General features: G+C 53.6%; 1 protein-coding gene across 1 annotated transcript in view; it reads right to left on the bottom strand.

Moving 5' to 3' along the window:
- The window catches only part of NOS3 (nitric oxide synthase 3 (endothelial cell)), a 17,861-nt gene extending 17,247 nt beyond the window's left edge, over window positions 1-614 (bottom strand). Inside the window, exon 1 of the mRNA XM_005880100.2 lies at window positions 390-614. Coding sequence (XP_005880162.1) covers window positions 390-556 — 167 coding nt within the window. The 5' untranslated portion in view covers window positions 557-614. The remainder of the gene's footprint in view (window positions 1-389) is intronic.
- Window positions 615-10,113: the final 9,499 nt, after the last annotated feature.

Below are 10,113 nucleotides of genomic sequence, written 5' to 3' on the forward strand. Positions count from 1 at the left end.
CTTCTGTTCAATCATCATCCTGTTTGTGGACGACTTGTCCTGAGCTGGAAGCTGACAATAATCCCATGGAGTGGGTACGCTACATCCCCATTTTATAGGACGAAGGCTCAGAGAGGTTAAGTAACTTGCTCAAAGTCAAACAGCTCTTGGCAGCAGAGCAGCATTCAAACCTGGTAAGCGGGTGCCCTTACCTCCGACTTTCACCTGCTGCCTGCGGTCTCTGATCCTGGTCTCTTGTGTGAGTGCCCCTCACGTCCTAACCCTGACGGTCCTGTTCTGTCCACACTGACAGCCCTTTTGCACTGGCACTGGCCCTCCTGGCTGGGCTGCAGGCTCCAGCCCTTCCAAGCCCTGTGTTCTGGCTCTCCTGTCACCTGCTCCTAGCTCACCTGGGGTCTGGCGCAGGCAGGGGTGCAGGTGCGGTTGCTGGTGTCCAGCTGGGCTCGGATGCCGCAGGGGAGGCTGGGCCTTGCTTGCCGCACAGGCTGAGGCCCAGCCCCAGCCCCAGGCCGCAGGGTGGCCCAGGCTCCTGGCCCACGCTCTTCAAGTTGCCCATGTCGACCTCGCTTCAGCTCTGCGTCTCTGAGCAGAGCCCGGCCTTTTCCTTAGGAAGGGGAGGGGGCTCTCCGGTGCTGGCCCTCGCCCCGCCCCTGTCCACACACAATGGGACAGGAACAAGGCAGCTGGGAGGCTCTAAAGCCTCGGGCTCCATGCCCGCCCGCCCACAGGGTGGGGAGCGGACGCCTGGGTTCCGCTCCAAGGACTAGGGCTGATAAGTGGGAACCCAGGTGTCCAGCTGTGTTCTGGGGCTGGAGTGCAGGAGCCGGGGGAGGGAGGGGGTGCGGGGACAGGGGATGGCAGAATGGCCAACCAGAGGGTCAGAAAGGCTCTTCAGTGGTGTCTGACCAGGGAAGACCTTGAACCTGGCCCTTGCCGTGCCCTGAAGAGTCCTGTGGAAGGTGAGCACTATGTCAGCAACAAGGGATGAGTCCCAGACTCTTAGTGACCACAGGGACCTCTAGGGCCCCCTCAGGCACTCTCCTCTCCACCTTCCCTACATCTCAGTGCCGCCCAACCCCGCCTTTGAGTCCCTTAGGGATATCGACCCAGCAGGGATGCAGTGACCTTTTGTCCTTGAGTCTGGCATTAGGGCATCCCTTCCCCTCCCAGCCCCAATTTCCTGGAACCCTGCCCCCCTGTGACTCAAGTGGGGAACACAAAATTGCAGGAAGCTGCCATCCAGGGCCTCCACCCCCTACCCTGTCATCCAGTGACGTATGTTTCCCTGGGGGTGGTAGATCCAGTAGTCAGGGCTGAGGCGGGACTGCCCACTGGGGAGACCTTAGAGCACTAGCAAGAGAATGGAGACAGGGAAACCACAATTCCCAGAATGCAGATGGTGCACACCAGCACTCTCCAGACACTTCAGAGAGTGGTGCATGCTGGGATTTGTAGTTTCAAGACATCTGTGGCCTGGAGAAAGGCCATAGGCTGGGGCATCTAGATCTACAGGGGTCCAAGCCGTGTGGATCTGAGACCACAGAGACCAAGAGAAACTGCAAGAAAGAAATGGAAGTTGAGAGACAGGACAGGCAGAGACTAGGAGGGGCAGACAGGCAGACAAACAAACATAGATTTGTGTTGGCTGGACTCCTTTGGAAAGCAGTGGAGGATAGATTGGGGTGGGCCTGGATGGGGGGTGGCTGGCGGATCAACCGGAAGGAAAGGGTGTGCTGTGAGCTCTGGGGTCACAACAAGAAGGTAGGGTCTGCCAGCTTGGAGGGAGGAGGGTGAGGGGGCCTTGTAAACTTGGACAAACCTGAGCTCCTAGAGCAGGGGTGGGCAACCCCTGGCACGCGTGCCAAACATGGCACGCCAGTAACTTTTGCTGGCACACGAAACCCTCTCTTATAATCTTCCATTTACAATTTTTTTCTTAATATCGACTTTTTTATTTTTCAGATAAATTCAGTGTAGGTGCATCTTAGATAAATAAATAATTATACATAACATGTATACATTAAAAAAGAAATGTATTTTTCATCATCATATACTGTGTTTTTGTCACTCGAATGAATTTTATTATTTCTTCAAGGTTCTTCACATACGTACACCTTAAGAGATATCAAGTTAGGCGTAACATGTTCTCAAAAAATTAGGGTTGGCATGCCGAAGAATTTTGAGTCAGAGATTTTGCTGGTTTTGGCATGCACTCACAAAAAGGTTGCCCACCCCTGTCCTAGAGTTTTGTTGCCTATCTCAGCAAAGGAGCAGACGAGGGGCAGAAACATGAGGTTTGTGCTGAGTCCAGACCTGGCCCCACGGCCCTGGAGCCCGAGACCCCACCCCACTTGCCCCCTTTCCCTTGAGGCAGGAGATGGCACCCAGGTCTCTCCTCTTAGACATTTTCACCCCCAATGGCTGAGCAACAGACCCCATTTCTGGTTCTCATTCAGCCACCACCTAGTAAGTGTGCATGACTTTTTCCAGATTCCAGTTAATGGAACTGTGGCTGGCCTCCTCAGGGACAAGGTGATAGGTGTCAGATACGGAGGTCCTCCTGACCTTTTGCCTGCACCACTGACCACCGCCCCTCCCTGACCTGGGGGCTCCCCTCCCCTCTGTGTTCCACAAGGCTGGCAAATTCACCTCAAAATCAGGGCTTACCTCATGCTTTGGCTCACCCCGAAATCTTTAATCTAAGGCCAAAGCCACTTCAACACATTGGTCTGGCCCTCAATTTTCCAAGCGCATTGCTCACACCCGCTGTTTTAGACAAACGGGCTTCCTCACGGATTCCCAAACAGTCCTGTGCTTTCCTGCCTCTGGGCGCTTGCCTATACTGACCTCTCCCTTTGCCCTCTGACTAATTGGAATCTTTCTTCCTCTTCCTTGTGGCTCAGCCTGGGCAGTTCTGGACGCGTCCTGCCCAGATCTCCCTTCAAGAGAGAACTTGCTGCAGGAGGTCCAGGTGGCAGACAGCTCCAGCTGCAATGTCTTCAGAATCTGCCCAGCGTGCACCCCAAGGCCCGTGCTCCTCCAGAAGCTCCAGAGGGTCACTGAGCCTCAGGGGGCTCACGGACTCACCACGCCTGTCCAGCTGGGCTCCTCTGCGGCCGGCTTCTGCAGAGCTCCCGTTGGCCTGGCAGAGAGCTTTGCGGAGCTCCTCTGGTCTGAGGCTCTCCCCACCTGACCCTGCTCCTTCCCTCTCTCCTTTCACAGATGTCAGACCTGCATCCCATTCCAGAGACGTTCCCTGCCTCCTGTTATCGTTCACAGGCACTACCCCTGTCATTCTTTTATGCCTCTAACTCCTTCTCAAGGTGCTTCCAGAGGGCTCTGTCCATACCCAGCCCCGGTATCCTGCCCCTGGGAGGCCTTGCCAGCACCCCCTCTCCATGCTCCCCAGGCCACGGAGCATCACTTGCTTGGTTCCTCCTGGGGTGGTTTTGGGGCAGTTTGCTCTGCATCTGGAATTTCTCTCCTAAATGACCATGTGTGCTCTGGAATAACAGATCAAGTGCTGCTCATGTGAGATCCTGCTGGGCCCCAGGACCCTGCACGGAGTAGGTGCTTTGTGAACACTGGCTTGTTTCACCGCAGATGTGTGTTCTGGGAATTGGCCGAGGCTGGACAGGGTCTGTGTGGGCAAAAAGAAGGGTCCGGCTGGTGAAGGTGATGGCCCCAAGAGGGGCATTCTCTGGCCACAGGGCGGTTGGGGACGATCCAGCACAGCTTTACTGGTGGCAGGGGCCAGCTAGTCCTGAACTGGTACTGATCTGAACACAAAAAGCCACCACCTGGGTTTTAGGAAGAGGAGGAGAAAGTCCAGGTAGAGACAGAGGAAGCTGAAGGTGGAAGCTTTCTCTTTGGGGACTTTTCCTCCTTCTACTTGTCCTGGGGCTGTGGCCACACTGTCCCAAGTGTCCTAATTGCCATCAAGGGACTATGGCATTCCTGGCAGTTGTTGATTCTTCTGCTTCTGGGAGGGCTTTCTCTCCCCTCCGCATGGCCCTGCCCAGTTCTCTGTCTTCCTTGCTCTTTGTCAGCCATCCTGCTAGGGCATGTAGGCCTCTGCATCCCAGTGGCTGAATGCTCTTCTCAGTAGTTGCATTTTAAAGAGTAATTTCTGAAAAAAATTTTTTTCAAGACCTACAGATTTGAAGTCCCACAGATAGGGAAGAACTTTAACGTTAAATGGTGGCATTTCAAGCTGACAAGGGCGTTGTTGAGGATCTTTGGGAACCTAGCCCCTTGGTCTCTGACAGCGCCTGTGTCTTCTGCCACTGGGGAGGCTGGCCTAGACCCCAGCCCCCATCGGCCCTGGTAGATGAGAGCGACAGACCCTCTGTGGGTGAGTATCCAGGACCCTGCTTCCTGCTCCCTCTGAGGGTGGCAAACCTGGCTCCAGCCTCCCTTTCAGAGCACAAGGCTGGGCAGTGCTCGAGGTGGATGCTCTGACCTTGGGGGAGGGGAGGCCTTGGCCACAGGGGTGTGTGTGGGGCTGTGGGGGCTGTGGAGGGTGGCGGGTGATGGGAGCGGAAGGCCCTGGCTCTTTATAGCCCAACCCGGGGTTGTTCAGTGTGAGCTGGAAGTGCCCCACCCTCCCCACTATGAGCAGCTTCCTTCCTGCCCGCTGGCAAGGCCTGGGTGGGGAGCGAGGGGACAGGAGGGGAGGGAGGGGGGAAGTGGGCAGAGGGGAGGGGATCAGCCCTCTTTGACTCAGGATATAACTCATGCTGCATTGTGAGATCGGGCCCAGAAAAGTTTGCTCAGCTTCCAGGTTGCAAGGTGGAGGCTGGGCATTTGGGGAGAGGCTTTGGGCAGGGTCTGGCTGTCTAGGGCTCAGGCAGTGGAAGGCGCTGCCTGTCTGAAAGGGACTCCTAGCTGGCACTGTGGAGCCATCCAGCAGACCCGGCCCTTCTTGAGGCAGCCACATGGGGGCAGCAGAGAGCCAACGAGAAGAGATTGGAGCAGAGGCCTGGGCCCTGACACCCTGAGACAGACAATGAGACCAGGGTGAGGGAGGGCTAGTGTGGCCCGTGCCTGGCACGTTGGGCTGGTGAGTCAGCCCAGCCCTCTAGGACCCTAAAGTGGTCTCACTAAGCCTGAAATTCCTGACGATGACTCTGTGATCAGCCCACCCGACAGGAACCGGGGTACCTTCCCTTGAGAAACCTCCCTGCTTCTGCACAGACCACTCGGGGTGTGATGTGCTCAAGACACAGAGAGCCAACCCCATGAGGCAGCTGCTGGGGAGGCGTGGGAAGCAGTGCAGGGGCCCCCGTCCCACAGGGGGGCTCCGAGGGAAGATGGCCCCTGTTTGTTCTGGACACTCTTCTGCCTCTTGGTCCTTAGCCTGGTAGGAAAGTCCTGGGGCCGAGAGGCTTTGAGAACCCTAAGTCCTTGCTCTGGGGTGACGGGTGAGTGCTGGCCAATGGGAGCTCCTGGGGAGTTGCACTAATTCCTGAGGCCTTGATTGTCCTGAGGGTTAGACTCTGCCTTCTGAACGACATCCTGAGCAGATCTTGTGCCTGTGGGGTGTGTGTGTGTGTGTGTAAGTTATGTGTGAGTGTGCATGGGTGTGAGTGTGTATGTGTGTATATTTATGTGTATATGTTTGAGTGTGTATATGTATGTATGTGTGAGTGTGACTGTGCATGCATGTAAGCATGTGTGTGCATGCACATGCGTGTAAACACACATGTGCATGTGTCCCTGGGCAGTGTGTCCTGAGGCTCACTCCTTGACTGGCCTCCTCATCTGGTTCTGCCCCTCCAAAGCTAATTTGGACCAAGAACACTGCGTGGATATGAATGCTGTCACATCCACGGGGACTTGAAATTATCTTTCATTCTTGGGATCCTGAGTAAATGAGGAGTTTTTAGGTTCAGGTGGCGCTCTCCCGAATGATGACTATGGGGGCCCCTGTCTCAGGCCATGGGGCCCTACATAGAAGGTCCCACTTGTCAGGGATCAGTCTGACAGGCCCTGCACCCCTCCTTCCTCCTCTCCCCGTCCTCTCTCTTTCAATCCCTCTGGCTGGCTCAGTTTCCTGGTGTGGTTGCTGTGGTGCTGGGTCTCTTGGGAACCAGGGCTTTGAGCATCGAGTGTGCCCAGCCTGGAAATTCCATAGCAACCATCACTGGGGATTGGCTGGGCAGAAACCCTTCCCCTGCTTCTCAGGTGCCCGGGGAGGGGCCAGACCCTCTCTCCAAACCGGGGTGGGAGGAGAGGCCTTTAGATCCCTGTACTGATTTGTGAGATATGGAGACCCTGACCCCAAACCCTGATGTAACTTCAGGTTTTGTGTGGTCTTTTTCCTGCTCTCCCAACCGGATCATAAGCCCCTTGACTCCCAATGACCAGCAAGTGAGATGTTCCTGGTATCTTTGCTGCAGATGATGATCTTGACTTTTCCTGGGGCCCCCGTTCTGTTGTCTGGTTTTCTAACTCCAGCTAGGCTGCTGAAGGACTGGCAGACTCCAGTTCCTAACAGGGGTGAGGACCTTTTTTCTGCCCAGGGCCATTTGTATATTTCTAACACCATTCGCGGGCCACACAAAATTATCCACTTAAAAATTAGCCTGCTGCCCTAGCCGGTTTGGCTCAGTGGATAGAGCATCGGCCTGCGGACTCAAGGGTCCCCGGTTCGATTCCAGTCAAGGGCATGTACCTTGGTTGCGGGCACATCCCCAGTAGGGAGTGTGCAAGAGGCAGCTGATCGATGTTTCTCTCTCATCGATGTTTCTAACTCTCTATCCCTCTCCCTTCCTCTCTGTAAAAAAATCAATAAAATATATTTTAAAAAAATTAGCCTGCTATATTTGGTCAAACATTTAATTAACTCACCCCTAATGCCTTGGCAGGGCCAGACCAGATGATTTCGCGGGCCTTATACAGCCCTTGGCCTGGCGGGCTGTGTGGTCCCCACCCCTGGGAGGATCCTGATTTAGATGGTGTTCTGCCTCATGGATCCAGAAGGGGGAGCTCTCTAAACCTTTTTTTTTTTTTCCTCCGGGGGAGAGAGTCCTCTCTTCCTGGACCATGCCCTGTGACTGGCCTCTGTGCTCGCCTTTCCACCTTCACCAGCTTTATCTTCCTACAGGAAGGCCCAACGCTGGGCTGCCATTCTCCAGAGGGACAGAGAGGAAGTGTCCTGGCCTCTGTTCTCAACTCAGTCGAATTATCCCAGAACCCCTCTCCTTTGTGAAGGTTCCACCCTTTCCAGCCTTAAAATGGTCTCTTCCTTCTCTGAAGTCAAAACGTTCATGGTCTGCACCACTTCTTGGTATTTGGGATTTAGGCACTTCTCTGTTGGCTGCCAAGAGTTGTATTTGGCTCTTGTAATATTGTCTTCATGTGTGAGCATCTTTTCTTCCCAACTTATTGCAAACTTTTTAAGGCCCAGGGCCTGGATTGTATGCCTCATATTACACTACTAGTGGCCCAGTGCACAGAATTCGTCACGGCAGCTGGGGGTGGGGGTGGGTGTCCCTCAGCCTAGCCTGCACCCTCTTCTAACCACTTACCTGCCTGCCTGTCTGATAGCCCCCAACTGCCCCCCACTGCTGGCCTGCTTGCCCACCTTCCCCCGCCAGCCTGATCACTCCCAACTGCTCTCCCCTCCTGGCCTGATTGCCCCTAACTGCCTCTGCCTCGGCCCTGCCACCATGGCTTTGTCCAGAAGGACATCAGGAAGGTCTCCTGGTCTAATTAGCATATTACCCTTTTATTAGTATAGATGGATCCCACCCAGCTTGGGGCACATGGAAAGTGGTGGGTAACTGTTTGTGAGTAGATTGAGGAGATGATGGACTGGGGGACCCGGTGGACCTAAGTTCTCTTTTCTGGTCCTTCATGTTGGCCGTTGATCCATGGGGTGGGATAGCTACCTACAGGATATGGAACTAGTATCAGGTTAGCATCTACATGCTCACCCCTCACCCAGGCTGGGGCAGGCTCTGAATTCTGCCTGATGAATTTAGCAGAATGAGCAGGGCTGGTTCTGCAGAGCTGAGGTAGCCATCTCTGTATTTAGAGCTCTGTGGGTCTTCAGGGCTCCCAATCTTTTTTCTCATCTAAAAATATGAAAATGCTTCCTTTTGGCTCCAGGACAGTGGTTCTCAACCTTCCTAACGCCGCGACCCTTTAATACAGTTCCTCATGTTGTGGTGACCCCCCATTTCATTGTTACAAATTGAACATAATTAAAGCATAGTGATTAATCACAAAAACAATATGTAATTATATATGTTTTTTCTGATAATCTTAGGCGCCCCCTGTGAAAGGGTCGTTTGACCCCCAAAGGGGTCGCGACCCACAGGTTGAGAACCGCTGCTCTAGTATTTCATAAAGCAACAGAAACCCCCAAGGGAAAGCCCACAGCTTGCAAGTGTAAAGTTCAGGGGAGGAGTTATATCTTTTTCTTGAAGACTTGGGTGGGGGTGGAGGGGAAGGCACATTCTGGACATATGGAAGTGAGAACTCTGGCTTCTTAACACCGATTGGCAAAGCAAGCTCTTTTTAAATTTTTATTATTTATTTATTTTTATTTTTTATTGTTGATAGTATTACATATGTCTCCCATTTCCCCTTTCTTTCCCCCCAAAGCAAGCTCTTGCTTCACCATATGCTGCTTCCTGGAGCTACTGTCCAGTTCCAAAAGTATTTTTATGGTTCGGGGTGACTGTCTAATTCACGGTGTCCAAGGATGCCCCAGACTTAATCACCTGAGTGGCCGTCCCTGGTTTCCTGCCCAGCTTGGCAAGAAGGGCTTTCAGCACCTCGGACAGGGACAGAGCACCAGCCCTGCTGGACCTGAGCAGTCCAGAGGCCTGGGATTTCCTTCCAGGCCAGCTACCCCGCAGGGTGGCACCAAAGAGGGGTTTGCCTCAATATTTTTTCGGTCCCTCATAGACACCCTATGGTGATGTGTCCTAGTCTCCCTTACACGCGGGTTCCCCTTCCCATCAGTGACTCCTATATAGTAATTTTAGAGCTTCAACTCGCTAAGTTCTGGAGAGCTCCTTCTGGTGTCTGAAGAGGCTGAGCCTCATCCTTAAATCTATTGAGTTCTCAGGCATTTGGGGGTAAGTAGATGGGTGGGAAGACTCCACACATAACCCCTGCTGGGATCTTGCTTTAGGAAAATGCTCACTCCCTCTGTGCCTGAAAAAACCCTTCCCATCCAGGAGGGCCAGCCTTCCTGGGAAGCCCTCCTGGCTGCCCCGGGGAGCTCAGAGCCCACCTCCTCCAGACCCCCTGCACATACTGTCAGTTATACAGAGTCACGCCAGATTGTTTTCATGACATTTCATGCCCATTAGATCCCTCTCCCCCATTAGATTATGAACTCCATGCAGGTGGACTCCATATCACGAATACCTTCTTTCAGAAGACCCTCCAGTAAAGAGCACACCGCAGAGGGGAGTGGGAGACTGAGGAGTCTGAGGGTCTTCTCACATGTCATTAAGGCTCTCCCAGTCCACTTTTAAATTCTGAATAAATATGTAGGGTGGACCAGGGTGCTATCTCTGGAGTAACCATTGGCCTCAAGGGCACCTAGGATCACTGAGCAGACAGGAGGTGGAGCTGGAGATGAGTATTGAGGGAAAATGGAGGACACACTGATGGATGGACAATATGATTGTGTAGCATTAAGAAATCATTCACGAGAAACCAAGATGGCGGCATAGGAAATTGCTGCCTCGCACAACAAATTAAAAAATACAACTAAAAGATAAAACGGACATCATCCAGAACCACAGGAAGGCTGGCTGAGTGGAAATTCTACAACTAGAAGGAAAGAGAAAAGCACACTGAGACTCAGAGGAGGTGCGGAAGTAAAGTGCAGAGGTACGAGCACATGGAAAGGGCTGGCAACAGAGGACACGGTTGTCTTTTTCAATTGAGAGGGAGTCTCAAGCTCCCGACTGCTCTGAACTCCAGTTCCGGGTGAGTCTCTGGGGACCCAGACTCATACAGGGAGAAACTGGACTGTCTGGCATTGGTAGGAACTCGAGGGCGGCTTTCTCTCAGAGGTGCTTGCAGCGATTACCGGGACACTGAGACCCAGGCCTCTTAGGGCAGGGCTGAGGATCAGCCATAGCT

This window comes from Myotis brandtii, unplaced genomic scaffold, assembly GCF_000412655.1.
Source record: "Myotis brandtii unplaced genomic scaffold, ASM41265v1 scaffold624, whole genome shotgun sequence".
NCBI classification, from domain to species: domain Eukaryota; kingdom Metazoa; phylum Chordata; class Mammalia; order Chiroptera; family Vespertilionidae; genus Myotis; species Myotis brandtii.